This window comes from Ambystoma mexicanum, chromosome 1q (assembly GCF_040938575.1).
Source record: "Ambystoma mexicanum isolate Mex_15411 chromosome 1q, UKY_AmexF1_1, whole genome shotgun sequence".
NCBI classification, from domain to species: Eukaryota; Metazoa; Chordata; class Amphibia; order Caudata; family Ambystomatidae; genus Ambystoma; species Ambystoma mexicanum.
In genome coordinates this window covers 81,289,595-81,310,920 of record NC_090922.1, presented here as the reverse complement: position 1 = coordinate 81,310,920, position 21,326 = coordinate 81,289,595, and the positions used below count along the sequence as shown (strand labels likewise).

General features: G+C 46.4%; 1 protein-coding gene across 1 annotated transcript in view; it reads right to left on the bottom strand.

Annotated features, from left to right (window-relative positions):
* Positions 1 to 1,871: 1,871 nt before the first annotated feature.
* The window catches only part of VPS9D1 (VPS9 domain containing 1), a 1,552,154-nt gene continuing 1,532,699 nt past the window's right edge, over positions 1,872 to 21,326 (bottom strand). Inside the window, exon 15 of the mRNA XM_069635571.1 lies at positions 1,872 to 4,757. Within this exon, the coding sequence (XP_069491672.1) occupies positions 4,664 to 4,757 (94 nt within the window). The 3' untranslated portion in view covers positions 1,872 to 4,663. The remainder of the gene's footprint in view (positions 4,758 to 21,326) is intronic.

Here is a 21,326-nt window from a genome sequence, read left to right as displayed (position 1 = left end):
TCCGAGAACAGCGGTGGTGCTATTTGCGAGAGCCACAAGGAGCTGAAATCGCAAAGTGCCGCTCATCTGAAGTTTGCCCATTGCTGCCGCCGACCTTCAATCCGTAGTGCAAGAGTCCACAGACGTCCTCCCTCTTGTCCCCACGACTGAGGCCCAGGAACACCAGTATCTGCAGAACTACACAGGAACAGAAGCCAGCTGGAACCAATTTATTCTAACCAAAGGTACTGTAAAACTAAGGGGACTTACCTCCTGTTGTGTAGCCTTACTAGTTCTCACTCGAGACTTGTCTTGGTGTGCTCCTGCAGAGTTGCTTGCAGCTTTGTCCCTCACAAGCCTCCCAGCTTCTGGCCCTACAGTGATTTCATTTTTATACAAAAACTTCTAAAACATTGTGCAAAATTTTTTACCTACCTGCAAGAAGTGCTTCAGCTCATCTAGACTTTTGCTCAACTAACATTGGCTGTCCTGCCTCCCTGAAAGACTCCTCTTACATCTGACTTTTTGCTTTGCCTTTTCCCCAGGAAAGGCTTAATTTACTTTGCATTGGAGTGTTCACAAAGTACTTACCTGCTTAAGAATATTTGTTAACCATTGTTTTATTACCTCAACTTCTTCTTTTGACACTAATCTCAGTATTGCTCTAAATGTTCCAGTGATATATTAATGTCCACAGTGTCCTAGTCATTTAATTCACCTCAGGGTGTGGGAAGAACCTGTGTGCAATCCCAAATGGGTATTTGCTGATTTAAAGAAACTGAGAGTGTGTATTTTGAAGTATATTTTTCTGTTGCATACATATTGCTCCCTTCTGAGGAAGGCTTATTTAACTGACTTAAATAAACGAATAATTGTTTAATCAAGAAACCTTGAGTGTAAGAGTGTATTTGAATACTTGTCACTGTGAATCTCTGTGTAAAAACCCTACTGCTCACATTGACCCCTCTTGAGATAAGCCTGGCTGCTCAGCCACACTACCAACCTGTGTAGTACAGACTTATACCAAAGGTTGGGTTACCTATTACCAGGAGGACAAGGTTGGTGTAGTCTCCCACAGGGTACTGCATACAATCTTTGCTAACACCCCCCCAAAACCCCTGTGCCTTTGCACAGGTTCTAAAAGCATAAAGCCCTTCTTCCCTTCTTGCCCCCACCGCAGCTGCACCTTCCTCTGCAACATCTTATCCTACTGTCCCACCGCACTCATCTATTCCGTTCTCCTTTATGCTTTCCTCATTACAATACAGCAGTAAAAGACTATACAAAGTAAATGTTTGCTCACACAATTGTAGTGATTTTTTTTGTTTGATCGACAATTGCAGTAGTCCAACAAACAACTATGAATATACAATATGGAAATAATTTTCATAGCAGACAATATCAGGGGGTTCATGCAAACGGAAGAGGTTCACATTATAGCCCCCAACATATCAGAACATACCACTATTCTGCACGACTGCAGGTATTTACGCCATGGAAAGCTAGAGTGACACAAAACATATGCAGGCGGAGTTAGAAACTGCGTGTGCAATTTTGTAAAGATGAAAACAATAAGAAGAAGCCAAAATAGTTACTGACCAGCATGCGCATCTTCAAATTAACTGTGGAGACAGTAGAAGAAACACAAATGCAAGCACATATGCCAAATGTCAATTGGACAACAAATATCTTGCTGAATTTCCATTTTCTCTAAAGGGGCCTGCATGTCTTGCGGATATATTTTGCAGGGAAATAAAAATGTACACAAGATCCGTACAAACGGGCGTTTTCTATGTGCCAATAGGATATACCCTTTGACAGAACAAAAACAAAAAACACATTTTGAATCTGGAATACGCAGAGAACGTAAACAAAACACCACGCTTTACATATTCATTTCTTACACTTTTATTCTCTGTACGAGGAACATATTCTGTCAAGGGAGTTATTTTCATGCAGTCAATAGCAGCTTATATTAAATGCTGCCTTTGCTTTAGAAACAGTGTTTATCTGTGTGGTGGTAAACCGTTTGTTAGTTTACGGCTTAGTCCTTTAGACTAACTTAAGCTAAACATTGAACATACTTGTTTTAAGGTAAGTGCACTGAAATTCCTGAGGCGTTTTAACAAGACAGCATCAACCCCCCACGGACCACATTCACCAACATGCTTCACCCTCTCACTTGTCTTTAACTTCAGACTTTCCTAAAATAATTCTATCACGTCACTGGATCCTTTCAGGTGTAGAAATGGGTCAGAGTATGTATGGGGTTTCAGCAAAGCGTACATATGATGTAACGATTCTCCCCTTTCAGATTCCCTTTCGCTGTACACCCACCTTTCAACGGATTTGCGACATTCAATGATAACAGGAGCCCAAAATATTTTATTTTTTTCACAGCAGAAAATACAGCCTTCTGTGCATGCACCACTGTGTCCATGTAGTCCCTTATGTGCCTGCAGTCTCTCCAGACAGTTTTCTTTTGGCTAGTACCCAATTGGAACGGGCAGAGAGAGAGTTGGTGGGTGGGTGATGTTGAGGTAGTGGACCAAAGGACTAGGAGTGCAAGAGTCCATACAGTGCGAAAGCTCAAAACTGCACCTCCATCTTTCCCCAGTTGTCAGGGACAATTTTAAAGCATGCCACTTTCTGATAAGCAGTAGAGAGCTATTAGAAGCCCAAATGTAATCAAAGATGTTCGCGCTTGCAGCTTGACTAAACAGCACCAGACTGTGAGCTAACATCTCAGGCTTAAAGCCACAAAATGCAAGATCGGGATTGGATGCTTCACAAGTAAGTTCTACAAATACAAGATACTGGGATGTTGCCACATGGGATAAAAAGGGTTCCCAAAGCCGAGACATCTTTGGTGAAATAGGAGGGTGCTTTGAATAATAAGTAATGTAATGAATGATGTTGCCAAATGTATGAGTGAACAGTCTAATAATAGTGATAATGCCAGAGGCAGAGAGAACGATTTCAGATTTCATAATGGATAGTATCCTCAGTTGGTATTTTAGTAATGCGGGACGAAATGGTGGGGTAGATCGTAACAGAAAGCAATGTATGGTTAAACAAGATTTAAAGATCATCAAGTGTCCAAAGACACCTAGAACATTGCTCAAAGCGTTCCATTTAGTATTGTGCGTTGCATTTGTGGTTCTCAAAAGCATTGGTGGTTCTCAAAAGCAAAGGCCTCTGCCAAGTGCATACAGAGAGGAGTTATCTGCATTAGTCACACATTTGCTTTTGATACCCTTTTCATTCGGACTGCTGGCAGGTCTAGGAAAGAGTTGCCATCCACCAGTTCTACAGGTGTCTATGGTGCTTCTCAGTAGCCCATATCATAAACTGCAACAATCTCTTGCGTTAAATACACCAAACGAAGCTGTCCTACTCTGCATCCCAAAGGAGATCACACCTTACATACTCTCAAGAAACCTTTGTTCATTTGATCTTGTCTGCCGAGAGCCAACAAATGGAGATGGGTGACTATGGATGAAGGTTGCTCCCAGGTTGTGGAACTCTCTCAAGTTGTCCAGACACATTTGAAATTCTGTATAAAAACGACAGACTCGAACATTTCAAATATACCCTGTGGAGTATTTTTGCTAAAGCCAAGCCAAGGCTCGACAGACTCGAACATTTCAAATATACCCTGTGGAGTATTTTTGCTAAAGCCAAGCCAAGGCTGGAACTGAAGGACTCTGGGAGTACTTTTTAAATGCACAATTAATTCCACAAAGGTGATGTCTTCTCGTTTCGCGTATAAATGAATTGGCAACATGGTCTATATTTTCCGCTTTAACTCCTCGTTATAAAGATCACGAAATTGCAATGAGTGAGGCCTCTTAAGGAACACTGACAATCATCTGACTCTGTTTCTAAGTTAATAAGAAATGAAAAGGGTGGCATATGAGATATCATCTCATCATTTGTCGGCTTAACTCAGACAAATCTGCCCAACTTTAGGTCACCTTTTCCCAGATGACATCTCTTGTATTATGCAAAGTAACTTCTTATCTGTAAATAGATCTATAAGCCATACTTTATATTTTTATAGACATGACTGGTTGTCTTAAAGGTTCACGACTGTACGTCTTCATCTCATGGCCTTTCAGATGACGTTTTCATCAAGGTTGGCAATTACTAAATAGCAAGAGCCTGCCTATTTGGGACAGGACTGTGACAAACAATTCACTAAACAGTCACACAGGCCTTTCATTCACGGACCCTCGTTTAATAAGAGCATCAAAAAATGTTTAAGAAAAGCATTGTGATAACTATGACTGTTGACCCTCAGTTATTTGGGTCTCACAACAGAGTCAGTTCGCTAATCACATAAGTAGCACAACCATTGACTCGCATGCCCTCTGTCCCAAGTAGGTGGTTATCTTAATAAGCCTATACTGGCATTGCACTAAATAATGAACATTTATTCACCCCAAAACGTGAAGGGCCTGCACTGGCTTTCTCAGGAACCCCAGAATGCAACACACAACATCCTCTGCTTTTCAGTTGTATTGTTGGCTAATGACTGAAGATGCACACAATCCCATGTAAAGTCAATCCCTTTCATTTCAACATGGGCAGGTCTTCAGCACTTCGTCATTCTTCACTGCGGGGGAACTCTTCTGAGAAGCGTCCTCTTGGTTTCTGGCCACCAGCAAGTTCCGGAATCCTCTTACTGGTGTACTGTGTTTTTATGCAGAGATTCAACATAGGACAGAGCACTCTGCAGGGAAGTAAGGCAGTAACCTTCCTCTCCGATCAGGGACCTGGGGAAACAGAAATACAGAGCTTACTTTGAGTGCAGTGATAACATCTGAACCATATGTATGTGATTTATGTTATGCTCATTTTCATTGCCCGCCACAGAATTCCGACAAGTCTTGGTTTCCCGTTGCATGGATTGCCAACCCTCTCTTGGTCTCCTGGTTCAAATTTGTAACCAACCCTATTAACTGGTCTGAGTGCCCAGGGAACTGATCATATTCCTTACCTCTCTATGTCAACTGTGCAACTTTTTATGGTCCAAGCTGACCATGTTATAATTTCTTGCCACCTAAATCCACTTTCCTACTCTTTCTGATCAACACTTACCTTTTTCTTATTTGCTTACTTGTCCTAGCAATTCAGGAATTGTTTAGGCCCAGTGACCGCAAATGGGTACTCTTGGGTTTTCGGTGGAGAAGGCTCCAGTGCATATCTTTTCTGCTGCTTGAGGAATAAGGTTATGATGTATTTGAAAAGGCAGATAACTGATATTGCCTTACTCCAAGAAACCCACCTAACAAAAGAAAAACAGACAATGGTAGAGAGGAAATGGAGAGGGATCACCATAGGAGCAACATATTCGGCGTACGCCAGAGGGGTAATTACGTGGATAGCACCACATGTCCCTTTCAAGCTGCTACAGTCTACCATAGAACCAGGTGGGAGGATGGTGTTAATAAGGGGATTAGTAGAGAACAGAGTTGTGTATTATAAACACGTATGCCCCGAACCAAGACGCTACAGGATATTTCAGGACCTTATACGACAAAGTCAGCCCATACATTGGGGGGCAGTTATATGGGGAGGGGACTTTAATTGCACATTAGATCCCAGGGTGGATAGATCAGATAGGAAGATGGAAAAACCTACCCCAGAAGCTAAAACCCTAAGGACCTTATTGAGAGATTTTAACCTAGCAGATTTGTGGATAACGCACCACCCACAAGATAGGCAATATTCCCACTATTCGGCCCTGCATAACTTATACACGCGGTTAGACTATCGGTTTGCTGCTCCGGAGTTGACAGGGGAGTTAGTGCGGTCGGAATACAAAGCGAGAGTCCTCTCTGACCACTCGCCACCGATTATACCATGGCAATACTTGCCACCCAGAGCTACGATCCCGACGTGGAGACTTAGGGCCGAAGCATTGAAAGATACAGTGTTTAGAGGGGACCTGAGAAAAGAAATTGTGGAATACTTTGAACATAACACCGGGAGTGTGGAATCGGCTGGCACACTGTGGGAGGCATTCATGGTGGTGGTGAGGGGAGCAGCAATTGCTAAATCCAAAGGTCTGCAGGGTGGGATAACATGGGAGCTGCAAGAAGCGGAGATGAAAATAGAGACAATAATGCGTAGAGGTGGGCATACCCCTGAGGAGATGGAAACCATACGACAATTGCAGCAGGATTGTGGGGAGTAATGGGTGAGATTATGTAACTTGAATTACACAAAATACGTAGAGAGACAGCACACAGGGTGTGATAAACCGGGTACACTGTTAGCCTGGTTATATAAGAGTGAGACACCCAGGCGAACAATCAGAGCAAAACGGGGAATGGATGGACAAATACTCGATACTCAAGAGGGTGTGAACAATGGGTTTCTAGAGTTTTACCAGCAACTGTATAGGGACGTTGAAAGGGGAGAAGAGACTGATGTGAAAGAAACTTCGGAGGACATTGGCCTTCCTAAACTAGGGACAGCAGAGAGAGAGAATTTAGAGGCTCCAATCACATTAGAGGAACTAGAAGCAGTGATCAAGCTCTTACCCACCAGTAAGGCTCCGGGAGCAGACGGATTCCCCAGCGAGTTCTACAAAACATACAGGGTAGAGTTGCTTCCCCTGATACTAACTATGCTAAATGAAGCGTTAGATAAGGGGATGCTGCCGGAATCTCTGAGGGAGGCGATCATTATCCCGCTTCTTAAGCCTAACAAGCCAATCATGGACTGCGGGTCATACAGACTGCTATCCATACTGAATCAGGATAGTAAGATACTCATGGCTGTGCTAGCGAATAGGCTGAGACCGGTTATCAATAAACGTATTCGTCCGGATGAGACTGGGTATGTTCCGAATAGAAATATATCCGACAATCTCAGAAGTCTCCATCATGTCGTAGAACAAATGGAAAGGGACTCACAAGAGGCCGCAATAATCTCATTAGATGCATTGAAGGCCTTCGACTCTAATGTCCTTGGCTGATTGCAGCTTTGAAGGAATATGGGATTGGGCCTACGCACTTGAGGTGGGTGCAACTGCTATACCGTGCACCACTGGCTAGAGTCAAGATGGGAAAGACCATCTCAGAATGATGTCAGCTCAATAGGGTCACTAGACAGGGATGCCTGTGGTCCCTGATGCTGTTTATTTTAGCACTGGAACCCCTAGCGATGTACTTGAGGCAACAATACGTAGAAGTGGGGATCAGCACAAAGGGGGGGCTACACTTGGTGTCGATGTATGCTGATGATATGCTGCTATACTTAAAATATCCTGAGGAGAACCTACAGTATATCTTGGAAGTGATGGAGCGATATGCGGTGCTCTCTCGCACAACAGTGAATCCCAGGAAATCATGTATTTTTCCCCTGGGCAGACATATAGGGATACCAAGGGAGGACCTACCAGTATTACAAATATAATGGGAGACTAGGACCTTTAGATACCTGGGGATTGATATTTATCACTCAGTCGAGGCCGAATACAAACAAAACACAGAGAAGGCGGTGGCTAACATTGAAAATAGTATGAGTTCTGGGCTAAGCTCGTGCTGGCCATGATAGGGAGAGTGACATTATTGAAGATGGTGGTGTTGCCTAGGTTATTGCACTTTTTTGGGAATATACCATACATGATACCCAAGCGATTCTTTGTAAAACTCCAAAGTATATGTAGAGGGTTCATATGGCATAACCCTAGGAACAGAATAGCACTATGGAAACTGCAAAATATGTATGATCAAGGGGGCATTAAATTGCCCAATTTCGAGGTTTACTATTTGGCCAGCCAACTATAATATGTGGCTAAGTGGTTATCAGAAGACTCAACCTCAGAGTTCATATTGTTGAGGGCCGAATGTGTTCCGTTTTTTAAAGAACAGTGGATATGGCTGCCGAAATCACAGCGAGTGGGGTGCACAAGAATGTTAGAATTGCCTTATTGAACCAGTGACCTGGTCTGATCACCATCTGATTTCATGCCTTTTCATACCAGCTACTCCCGTTTGTAAAGTTCTGCCCCCTAAGACGCTACTTCGCTGTAACGCTCACCTGATTCTCGCAGAGGCGCCGGTCTTGACTGGGCGACTACCGTATCTTCCAAGGTGATGTGTAGCACCCGGTTGGCTCTTGGGCTGGACCTCTGTGCACTGTATGCCTGACTTCAAGAGTAAGATGTCTGCAGATAGAAAATATGGGATTAATGAACTGGGGTGATTGGGGTGTCCCTATCTCTTTCCTTTTTGCTCTCCTGTAGACCCCCAAAGGTTAACGCTCTCACCTTAGGTAAGTGAATGCCGAGCTCTCCATCTGCCTCGGGGCAGGGTGCTGTAACCAGTTTCTTCACTGGATCGGTAGCGCAGGCCTCTTGACTTCAGAGGACTGCTGTCCGTCGTTTACTGCACGAACGGTAAGTTTCGAGTAATTCTATTGTCTTTAAAGTCTTTAGTAATGATGTCTCTTGTTTTGCAGGTTCCGGCGATGGCGGATGACGGGCTGAAGTGAGTTGAAGATGGAGTCCGTGTGATGAATAGAAGCGCCTGGAAGCACGTAAGTAAGCGCTTGTTGCCTGCTTCACGATGCGCTTTAACTGTCTTTTATTTTGCAGGTACAAGTTCAGAGCGGCTGCAGGGTGCCGGAATACCCACTGGGTTAGGTGTGGAAAGGAGTAATGGCACGTGAGTATTAAAGTTCCCCAATGTCTTTAAACGCACCTTGTTTTGTCTTTCAGATGCGGGATGCAGCGCCGAAGGCCTCCGGAGCGTGCGAAGAGTTGGTAAGCTTTTGTCTTTCAGATGCCGGAATGCAGTGTGAAGACCTTCGGAGCGCACGAAGAGTAGGTAAGCCTTTGTCTTTCAGATGCCGGAATGCAGCGCGAGGCGTTGGTGGCAGCCGATGGACCAGGTAAGTGAAGAGCTGTCACTGAAGACCGTAATGCTAACCTGTTCTTTCTTGTCTTTATAGGTGTTGCTGAAGACTGGATTCAGAATGGTAAGCCTTTTTCCTTAGGCCCAGGATCAGATGCAGAAGACACGATGAGCGTTCTGCTGCTGAGAATGCAGAATAACGCAAAGCAAGATTCATCCACCGGGTGTGGTTTAAATAGCCTCCTGTAGTGCTTAGGTGTCTCCTTCCACAGCCACGCCTTGGTAAGAAAAGAGTTCCTGCCTTCCAGAAGAGTTCCAATGTTCTGAATCTAGGGAGTGGTTCCTGCCCCACCCAACAGGAAAAGTAGTTCCACACAGAAGAGGATCAGAGACTCAACTGGCAGGCAAGTAAGCAGCATGGTCTGCTGCAGGTAAGTCCACCCAAGCATTATGAGCCCGGCGCTTCCAGCGCTGGGACTGGGCATATTTATGAGCCTGGTGCCACTGGCACCAGGACTGGGTCCAAAAGGTCCCAATTGGGACTGGTTGGCCCTCGGAACCTGGGTTATGGATCTGCTTCCAAGGGAGTTGGAAAAACCCTGACCTTTTGGAAGCAGAGATCATGACAGTACCCCCCCTGAAGGCCCCTCCCAAACCGGGCTTCTCCGGGGGTTTTGGCTTGTCAGGAAATGTTCGGTGAAATCTTTTGATTAGGCGAGGAGCGTGGACATATTCAGCAGGTTCCCAGGATCTCTCTTGGGGGCCGTAGCCTTTCCAGTCAATTAGGTAAAATAGTTTAGATTTGGAGATCTTGGAGTCCAGAATGCTTTTGACTTCAAACTCGAGTTCTCCATCAACTAGGATGGGTTTTGGAGATTTAGTTAGTCGGGTTTGAGGTTGCACGGGCTTTAATAGAGAGACGTGGAAGACCGGATGTATCTTCATGTGCGGGGGCAAGTCCAACTTGACCGCTACTGGGTTTATTATGGTAGTGATGGAATAGGGACCAAGGTATCTTGGGTTGAATGTGCGTGGCCCTTTTAGAGGTAGACATTTGGTGGATAACCAGACTTGGTCCCCTACTTGATATTGAGGGGCTTCCTTCCGATGTTGATCTGCTCCTTTCTTGTATTGTTCTTTAGCCCTTTGAAGGTGAGAAACAGCTTCCTTAAAGGCTTGGGTGATTGTAGAATGCAGGTAGTCTACTGCTGGTGTTTCAAGATCTTGGAGGGGATCCAACTCCGAGGTTCGAGGGTGACTGCCGTACAAAAGAAAAAACAGTGTTTTCCCAGTTCCCGAATGGACAGAGTTATTGTAGGCATATTCGGCTATCCAAAGGATGTCTTTCCAAGTTTTTTCAGTTTGTTGCAGCATGCAGCGTAAATACTGTTCCAGAGTTTGATTGGTCCTCTCGGTTTGTCCGTCGGTCTGAGGGTGGTGACTGGTCGATAGTCTCACATCAATTTGAGCCGACCGACAGCAACTTCGCCAAAAATGAGAAATAAATTGACTACCTCGGTCCGAAATTAGAACCGAAGGAAAACCGTGTAGTCGGACAATGTTTTCGAGAAATTTTCGGGCCAGAGTTGCTGCTGTTGGCAAGCCTTTGAGCGGAATGAAATGCGCCATCTTGGAGAATAAGTCCACGATTACTAGAATCGTATTGTATCCGGAGCATGGAGGTAGATCGGTGATGAAGTCCATAGAAAGCGTATGCCAAGGGCGAGGTGGGATGTCAATAGGGCGTAAGAGGCCTGCTGGTCTTTCCTTTTGACTCTTGTTTTGGGCGCATACTCCACAGGACATTATAAAGTCTCTGATATCTTTTTTCCAAGACGGCCACAAGAAGTAGCGCTTGATCTTTTCTGAGGTCTTGGCCATACCGGGATGACCTTCCATTAAAGAATCGTGATAACAGGAGATTACTTTTTTCTGTAAATCTGTGCTGGGTAGGTATAATCGTTCTTGGAAATACAATAAGTTGTCCTTTACTGCAAAGTCCTTTCCCTGCAGATGCCAATTCTGTATGTCTGCTGGAGTTACAAGTTGCCTGGCTTTATCCTTAACTTCCTCTATGGATTCTGTGGCGATTACACCCAGAATTCTTTGTTCGGGAATGTTTGGTACAGGTTTAGGGTTGATCAAGTGTTCTTCCACTCCCATCCGAGAAAGGGCATCAGCTTTACCGTTCTTTGTACCAGGTCGATAGGTAATTATGAAGTCAAACTCGGCAAAGAATAATGCCCAACGGAGTTGTCTAGAGGATTGGGCTTTTGCGGTTTTCAAATATTGCAGGTTTTGGTGATCCGTAATCAAAGTAACGGTGTGTAGGGCCCCCAGCAGATAATGCCGCCAAGCCTTAAAGGCAGACTTGATAGCCAGAAGTTCCTTGTCAGTAATCGTGTAATTGATTTCAGGAGGCGAGAATTTGCGGGACCAAAATGCCACGGGATGCAACTGATTGGTTACCGGGTCCTTCTGTGATAGAACTGCCCCCATGGCAAGGCTTGAAGCATCAGTTTCCACGATGTAGGGGAGTTCGGGGCGAGGGTGTTTTAAGATTGGTGCGGAGATAAATTTAGTCTTCAAATCCTGGAAAGCTTGTTCCGCCTCGGTAGACCATTCCAAACGTTTGTTTTTCTTTAACAAGGCAGTGATGGGCTGGACTATTCGAGAGAATTCGGGGATAAACCTGCGGTAAAAGTTAGCGAAGCCTAACATGCTTTGCACTCCTTTTACGGAGGATGGTGATGGCCATTTGAGAACTGCATCGACCTTCTTTGAATCCATACGTACTCCGCCAGGTGATAATATGAATCCCAAGAATTCAACTTCAGTCACGTTGAAAACACATTTTTCCAATTTAGCGAAAAGTTTGTGTTGACGCAATCTTTCGAGGACCATTTTCACGTGTTTTCGATGTTCAGATTCCGATGAAGAATAAACGAGGATGTCGTCAATGTAAACAACAACACACACATCTATGAGCTCTCTGAGGACATCGTTCATAAAATATTGAAAGGCGGCCGGGGCATTGCAAAGTCCGAAGGGCATGACCTGATATTCAAATAGCCCATACTTGGTGCGGAAGGCAGTCTTCCATTCATCGCCCTCTTTTACTCGTACCAAGTGGTAAGCTCCTCTAAGATCCAGCTTTGTATATATGCATGCTTTTCTGACTTGGTCCAGGAGTTCAGGGATCAAAGGTAACGGATATCTATTCTTAACGGTGATCTGGTTCAGGGAGCGATAATCGATACAAGTTCTAAGGTCTCCTTCCTTTTTTGGAACGAAGAACAAAGCTGAAGAAGCAGGGGACTTGGAAGGACGAATAAACCCATTCGCCAGGTATTGATCCAGGTATTGTCGAAGGTGAAGGTTCTCAGGCTCGGTGAGAGCATAAATTCTACTACAAGGAGGAGTAGATCCAGGTATCAGGTCTATCTGGCAGTCATAAGACCTGTGAGGAGGTAGAGTGTTAGCCTGATCCTTCCGGAAAACATCTTGGTATTCAAGGTATTCGGGAGGTAACTGGGGAGTCTCTGAAGAAATTGCTGCCAGTGCAACACCAGGTGGAGGGTGACAAGTAGAGACACATTCTGGAAACTGGACCGTTCTTGCTCGCCAATCGATCAGAGGATTGTGTTTCTCTAACCAAGGTATTCCTAGAATAATCTGAAACTGAGGGGCCTTGATCACATCGAACACGATCTTCTCATGGTGTCCATCTTGACTTACTAGCGTCACCTCTTGAGTGGTATGCGTTACAGGCCCGGAGGCTATCTCTGTACCATCCACTGTAGTAATGACGTCCTTTACAGCCTTGGGACAAAGAGTTAGATTCATCCTCAAAACCATTTCATGATCCACATAATTGCCGATGGCACCGCTATCGACGTAAGCTTCAATTGCATGTAATCGATCCGGGTTATCAGGGCTAATGAGGACCATAGGTATCACGAAATGCGAGGTCACGGAACTGGTTTTCACGCTCGGCAAGAGGACCTCTATTCTTGTCGGGCGAGGTCGTTTCCCTGCTCAGAGTTTGTAACTTTGGTAACTGCAGCTCCTACTGCCTTCTTGGCAGGTTTCACTGGACAGTCTCGAAGAAAGTGCCCTGAGTTTCCGCAATATAGGCATAATTGCAACTGTTTTCTCCTTTCCCGCTCCTTTAGTGTTAGAGGACCTTTCAGACCCCCTATTTGCATGGGTTCCCCGGAGTCTACTCCTTTGGAAGGAGTTGGCGGTTTGGAAAATACTCGAGCATCAAACTTGGAACGGTCGGCCTTCCTGTTCTGCAGTCTATGATCTATTTGAACGACCAAGTCTATATAATCCGAACAGTCTTGTGGGGGATTCACTACTTGGGCTAAAACGTCTTTGAGCTCTCCACGTAGACCTCTATAAAACAGCGAAATCCTTTTGTCCTCAGGCCATTGAGTTTCCACTATTAGTCTATTGAAAGATGCAATATAAGCCAAAAGGTCTTGATTACCCTGTCGAAACGAAAGAAGCTCATTGTCCAAGGCCTGCCCCTGTGAATGTCTTGCGAACAGTTTTTCCATACTAAGCTGAAAGGCTTGAAAATCATGGAGAACCGGATCATCTTGATTAACTAGAGGGATCGACCAGTCTGCCGCATTGCCACTAAGGTACGAAAGTACAAAAGCTACTTTAGCTTGATCAGTTGGAAAGGCTGCTGGCCGGCATAAGAAGTGCAACCGGCACTGATTGATAAATACTGCAAACCTCTTTGGGTCACCAGAAAATCGTTCGGGGGGAGCCAGAGGTACATTCCCAGGTAGGTTGATCTGCACTGGATTCATAGAGGATGTTGAAGGAAGATTTGCCCCTGATGCGGGTAACGGGGTTTGTCCGGCTTGTGACTGTAGCAATTGTCTAGCAAGACCGTCTGTCCTCTCCTTGGAAATAATTAGTTCCCTTCTTAGAGCATTCGTTTCCTGACGAGCTGCATGCACTTCCGCCCTTAGTTCCCCAAGTAACCGGGCTAGGTGGTCAGTATCCGAGGTTTCCATAGCGCCTGGGCGAGAGTTTTGCGGTAGGCTTTGCGTTCTGTAACGCTCACCTGATTCTCGCAGAGGCGCCGGTCTTGACTGGGCGACTACCGTATCTTCCAAGGTGATGTGAAGCACCCGGTTGGCTCTTGGGCTGGACCTCTGTGCACTGTATGCCTGACTTCAAGAGTAAGATGTCTGCAGATAGAAAATATGGGATTAATGAACTGGGGTGATTGGGGTGTCCCTATCTCTTTCCTTTTTGCTCTCCTGTAGACCCCCAAAGGTTAACGCTCTCACCTTAGGTAAGTGAATGCCGAGCTCTCCATCTGCCTCGGGGCAGGGTGCTGTAACCAGTTTCTTCACTGGATCGGTAGCGCAGGCCTCTTGACTTCAGAGGACTGCTGTCCGTCGTTTACTGCACGAACGGTAAGTTTCGAGTAATTCTATTGTCTTTAAAGTCTTTAGTAATGATGTCTCTTGTTTTGCAGGTTCCGGCGATGGCGGATGACGGGCTGAAGTGAGTTGAAGATGGAGTCCATGTGATGAATAGAAGCGCCTGGAAGCACGTAAGTAAGCGCTTGTTGCCTGCTTCACGGTGCGCTTTAACTGTCTTTTATTTTGCAGGTACAAGTTCGGAGCGGCTGCAGGGTGCCGGAATACCCACTGGGTTAGGTGTGGAAAGGAGTAATGGCACGTGAGTATTAAAGTTCCCCAATGTCTTTAAACGCACCTTGTTTTGTCTTTCAGATGCGGGATGCAGCGCCGAAGGCCTCCGGAGCGTGCGAAGAGTTGGTAAGCTTTTGTCTTTCAGATGCCGGAATGCAGTGTGAAGACCTCCGGAGCGCACGAAGAGTAGGTAAGCCTTTGTCTTTCAGATGCCGGAATGCAGCGCGAGGCGTTGGTGGCAGCCGATGGACCAGGTAAGTGAAGAGCTGTCACTGAAGACCGTAATGCTAACCTGTTCTTTCTTGTCTTTATAGGTGTTGCTGAAGACTGGATTCAGAATGGTAAGCCTTTTTCCTTAGGCCCAGGATCAGATGCAGAAGACACGATGAGCGTTCTGCTGCTGAGAATGCAGAATAACGCAAAGCAAGATTCATCCACCAGGTGTGGTTTAAATAGCCTCCTGTAGTGCTTAGGTGTCTCCTTCCACAGCCACGCCTTGGTAAGAAAAGAGTTCCTGCCTTCCAGAAGAGTTCCAATGTTCTGAATCTAGGGAGTGGCTCCTGCCCCACCCAACAGGAAAAGTAGTTCCACACAGAAGAGGATCAGAGACTCAACTGGCAGGCAAGTAAGCAGCATGGTCTGCTGCAGGTAAGTCCACCCAAGCATTATGAGCCCGGCGCTTCCAGCGCTGGGACTGGGCATATTTATGAGCCTGGTGCCACTGGCGCCAGGACTGGGTCCAAAAGGTCCCAATTGGGACTGGTTGGCCCTCGGAACCTGGGTTATGGATCTGCTTCCAAGGGAGTTGGAAAAACCCTGACCTTTTGGAAGCAGAGATCATGACATTCGCTCCTGGCGATCAGTTGATCCCAAGGCACTTGGTGCCTGTATCGTCTCTAAGTGCACCTCTTTGGGACCTGTATCTCTATCTACGCTCTCAATGTCGCTGCTATCCGCCGCCAATGTTTTTGCTCCACCTAAACTTACCCAGAGTCGGAGATTACTCTCTCAGCCCTGGTTTACTGATCAGCTTAAAAGCGCCCGCCTGCTACTCAGACAAGCTGAACGCAAATGGCGGATTAGTTATGACCCTTTACTTAAAGACTTGTACAAGCTTAGTCTTTCTACCTACTTAGCCAATGTCAAACTGGCCAAAGCCACGTTTTTTGCTCAAAAAATTGAAAGTGCTCTATGTTAACCTAAAACACTATTCTTTATTGTCCACTCACTCGCTTCCTCTGAGCCCCTTACTTCTACGGTTAAACCATCGCAAAAGCTATGTAATGACCTGGCATCTTTTTTTATCACGAAAATCGATGTGATTCGATCTAACATCGTTAAATTTCCCTCTATGCAATCCTCCGGCACTACCAGCTTTGTGCCACTCACCCTCACTGACCCCCCTGCTAGCTGGTCTACCTTTCCTCTGTTCACTGAGGCAGAGGTTCTAGCAGCTATCCTCAAAATTAAATCCTCCTCTCCAGAGGATGCAATTCCGGCAAGTATTATGAAGACACTTGCCCCAGTCATTCTGTCCGACATCACAGCGGCTATAAATAACTCTTGCCAGTCTGGATTGGTTCCGCCGGAACTCAAATCTGCTAGGGTCATTCCCCTGCTTAAGAAGCCGTCACTTGATCCTACTATCCCTTCTAATTTTCACCCCATATCCCTGCTCCCGTTCTTGTCTAAACTCTTGGAATCTCTGTTCACGCCCCTTCTGTCCTCCTTTCTGGAATCCTCTAAGATCTTTAATCCTGCCCAGGCAGGCTTTAGGCCAGGAAGAGGGACGGAGAGTGTGCTTGTCTCAGTGCAAGACGATATGTCCAGACTTGCGGACGCAGGTGGAGTTGGAGCTTTGATTCTGCTGGATCTGTCCGCCGCATTTGATACGGTGGACCATCCTATCCTCCTCTCACGTCTAGCACAAATCGGGATCTCTGGCTCAGTCCTGGCTTGGTTTACCTCTTTTCTTGCAGACCGCACTCAGACCCTTGCTATGCCCCCTTTTCTCTCTTCCCCTTGTGTCCTCACCTGTGGTGTCCCCCAGGGATCGTCTCTTTCCCCTACCTCATTCAATATTTATATCTGGGCGCTTGTCTGCCTTATCCGCTTGTATGGACTCAATTGTTATTCCTACGCGGATGATACTCAAATCCTGATCCGTTTGGATCAGGATCATACCGAGGTTTCAGCTCGTCTTCATGACTGTCTAAAAGCAGTCGGTGTCTGGATGGACCAAAATTGGCTCAAGCTCAATGGCGATAAAACGGAGGCGATGTTGGTGGGTTGTCCTCCCAGCCCATCACTATGGACCCCCGCTTTTTGGCCTACTTCATTGGGCCCCCTGCCCTGTCCAGTGGACAAAGTAAAGAACTTAGGGGTCATTCTTTCCACCTCCCTGTCCATGTCAAATCAGGCCTCAGCGGTCTGCCAATCCGCCCACCACCAGATTAGGGTACTTAAGAGGGTCCTCCCTATGATCCCAGAAGCTATGCGCCCTCCTGTGGTGGCTGCATTAGTCCTCTCACGGTTGGACTATTGCAACTCCCTGTACCTCGCTCAGCCGGTGGCCCTTCTCCAGCGTCTCCAACGCATGCAGAACCTGGCAGCTAGACTGGCCACAGGTTCTCCCTATGGAGCACATAACTCGCCAGTGCTTCGCCAACTTCACTGGCTTCCAGTGGCCCAGCGAGTTAAGTTCAAGTCACTGTGTATTGTCCACCGGGCAATCCAGGGCCTAGGAGCTGAGTTTCTTCAAACCAAATTTGTCCGATATATCCCGGAACGCAATCTTCGCTCCTCGACCACCAACCTCTTGCTGGTCCCTAGGTACAACCGGGAAAGACTCGGTGGCAGAGCCTTTTCCATTGCTGCGGCCAGGCTGTGGAACACCCTCCCGCTGCTACTCAAGTCTACCTCTAACCATTTGGCTTTCAGGAAAGCCCTGAAAACAACTCTATTTTAGCTCTCTGGCTACTACTGTTCTTCCTGCTCGGTAGCTTCCTCACCAGCGCCATGATGCCCTTGGGCGACCAGGCGCTTTACAAGTCCAGGTAACATAACATAACAAGAATTGGAATGGCAGATTTGGCGGAAGGCTTGCCAGGTTATCGAGAACCCAACCCTGTGTTCCCCACAAATGCTGCTAGTGGCACTGACTGAAGTGGACGAGCAGTTAAGGAAGATAGTCTGTAAGCATTGGGAACCGATTGGCATAGCAACGCTGGGGGATGTTTGGCGAGATGGGAAGGCGGTGGATTCTGACACATTGGTATAGGAAACCGGTCTACACCCAGGACAGTATATCACTTACACTAGATTGGTGTGGATGGTGAAAGATACGTGGTCGAGAATAGTGCTAGAGGATCAGCCCGACACGGCCATAGAAACAATTTATAATATTTCAGATGGAGGACATGAGGTCTGCCGGAAGAGGAAGCTGGGGAACCCATGAGCGATGGGTTGTAGGTGAAGGTCCAGAGGTACCACAAAAAAGTGTCCAGAAACGCGAGGTTGCAACGAATCCAGTTGTATATTACCCACAAGGCATATATGACCCCTCAGAGGATTGCTCCCTTCAAGAATGCAGGAGTACAAACATGTCCCAAATGTGGGGAGGTGAACGCGGGGATGATACATATGATCTGGGCGTGCCGAGAAATTAAGATATTCTGGGGGGAGGTGGCCCACCATTTGACTGAGAAAGGGTTTAAACTGGAGGTGCAATCTCTGTGGGCGTGCATGGTGGGGGGATTCTCTAGGCCGCGTAAATTGAAACACGTGAGTAAACTCAAAGACTTGACCTATATATTGGCCAAGTGCACAATTGCCATGGGATAGAACGCAAACAATAGACCAAAGGTAGAAGTTTGGTGGCACGACCTTCAGAAATGGGCAGAAGCTGAAACGGTGGTGTAGAGCGAAGCTGTTAGCATAGAGGGGGACGAAGTAGCAGACACATTGATGGGCTGGAGACAACAAGTGGCCACACTGTCTGGGTCCGACCCAGCCGTGACTAGCAGGAGAAGATCCCTTTGAGATTGGGGAGGGGAGGGAACCCCTCAGACGGAACAATGGTAGATGGTGAGGCGGGATCGGCTCGAGTTGGGGGGAAGGCAACGGGGAGACAGTGGACAGATCGTTAAACGGTGTATGATGCTTGGAACTGCAATTGCTGTTCACTGTTTGGTTTTTATGGTTGTTTTGTTTGTTAAAAATCAATAAAAATGGTCAAAATTCTTTTTTTTAAAACTTTATTCTGCTGCTTCCACCACTATTCCCTACACCTCTGCCCTTCATGCTCAGAGATGGCTCTACTGTGGTGTAAAGTGATGTACAAGCAACCAACATAATGTTATGTTGTCTACTTCCTTCTGTTTCTCCATCGCTGCACCAGCTTCTACTATTCTTCGCCCCGCCTTAAGTGGTTTGAAATAACCTGACTGTAGTGTAGAGAACTATACAAGCAACCAACACAACATAATATCTTCCCTCTACTTCTCCTTCTCCCCTCATACAACATTTCTTCTCACACTCAGCACTTTAAAACAGCCTGACTCATGCATAAAGTGCCATAAAGCAACCACCATAACACATTATCTTTTGGTATTTCGCTCTTCTTCTTCCTCTCTTTCCCCCTACTTGTACTCTTCTTCTCTTGACCCTCAGAAATACACAATCAACAGTGTAAAGAAATTGCTTAACGCTCAATAACAATCTTTCAGTGTGATCAGTCCTTCTACAGATTCCTCATCGTAACAACATAGGTAGTTTAAATAGAGCCAACTGTGTCTCCGTCTTTTCCCCTAGCACTCTGCGCTCAGGGACTGGAGAGCAGCAGGAGGTGTATGAGCTACTCGCCAAGAGTGGCATGTTGGCAGAGCGATGAGGAATCTTTGGGGGCGGGAGGGGACTAATCTATCAGAAAGAACATTACCAAGTGGTAAGTAATTTGTTCTTCTAATGGACTTTCATCCGCCCACAGACTCTCATTTTAGATGACTCCACCAGAGAGCAAGATACCACCTGCTACACCAGAAAAGTTTTGAGGACTGACCGGTCAAAGCAAGCGTCTTGACATTACAAGATATCCAGTCAATAATGTTGGGCAATCATGTGCATGGTAGCCTACATAGCTGCTTGACATATGTCCAACACAGGGAAGAACCTCTGCAGAGCTGAAGTAGTTGCTAGGCCTCTGGTTGAATGAGCCCCCAAGACTCTGAGGCACCTCTTTCTCAGCCACATAGTAGCACTCAGATGCAGAGGACAATGCACCAAGACACAGTCTGCTTGGTAACATCCCTTCCTGCTCAGAAACCCTTGTAACCTACAAAAAGCTTGTAATCCTTCCTGATGTCCATTAGAAGTGTAAGAACGAGGTTCAAATCACACAAAGAAACAAAAAATCAGTGCTAGGGAAAATAATTACTAATCCTTGCAAAAATTGCAAAACAGTAGGGATATTTTTTAAAAAAGAGCCCGCTCTGGGGTTTGTTTAAAGACCTAAACAATGGCCAGGTACACCTTTGCAGTGCCAATTTGCAAGCCCTCATGGGCAAAAGAAAGCATCAAATCAAACACAGAGGAGGTTGGACATGTGGCCTTGGTAGAGAAAAGGAGCATGGCCAGGACGTTATCAGACAGGTCTCATTCCTTATAATTAAGCCTCTGAGCAGTCAAGCATGAAGGTTGAGGCTGTTAAGGTTCATGTGAAAGACCCATTCCCGCGGATGGAAGAGCATATTCACCCTCACCGGAAGACTCGAGGGAAGACAGGCAGACATGTCCAGATGCTCAGAATACCAAGTCCTCCCGGCACAGTCCGGGGTGATCAGGATCATGGAGGACACGAAATTCTGTGGCGCAGAAGAACTTGAACTTCCTGTTAATACTGGAGATGAAGAGGTCGAATTGAGGGGTCCTCCCAAAGGGCGAAAATCTCATCCAGGACTTCCTAACACAGCACCCACTTGTGGGAGGCTGACACCTGCCTGCTCATGGTATACTCCACCATATTCTCCATTCCCTCAAGATAGGCAGTGGACAGAAATACGTTGATCACCGAGTCCAGAACTCGTGTGGTATCGCTTCTCCAGACATAGCCATTGACCCACCCCAACTTGCTTGTTGAAATAGTGCACGGCCACTGTGTTGTCCATCAGACTCCGGACACACATGCCTTGTACACAGGTAAGTAATGCCACTAGGGCCACATGTTGCCCTGCAGTGCCTGCAGATTACGGTGTTCCCTTGCCTCGGTCGGGGGCCAAAGCCCGCTCACCGTTAGGACTCCTAAGTGAGTGATCCCACCTTTTCAGGAGGGCGTCTGAGACTATGGGCCAATACTGTTATAGAGGCTCTCCACTTAGCATGTTTTCCTTTACGGTCCACCCTAGAAAGTCATGTGACACCATGTCCAAGACCTGAAGCAGGTATGGCATATTACCCTTGTGACGGGGAAGCCCACCACAAAGAACAATGCTGACTCTGGTAGTAAGACCAAGGGTGTTCATACAAATGATAAAGGGTCAGTATGGCTTCAGGTTTTAAGGTTCTTCAGGGCCTATCGGGTCCTCTAGGGAGATTTGGCGCTAGGGCGACCCCTCTCTGTCTCGACTTCCTTGTCCTTATCCCCACTTCCATAACCCAGGCGTCCCTTATTGGGATGTTATCAACTGTTGATCAGAGACACCTGTGATCTTCTCTGACTGCGACTATGGATGTTTTCTCTAAGACGATGACTACTTGTCTCCCTAGGGGTCTTCTAGGCTTTCCCTAACCTCGCCTG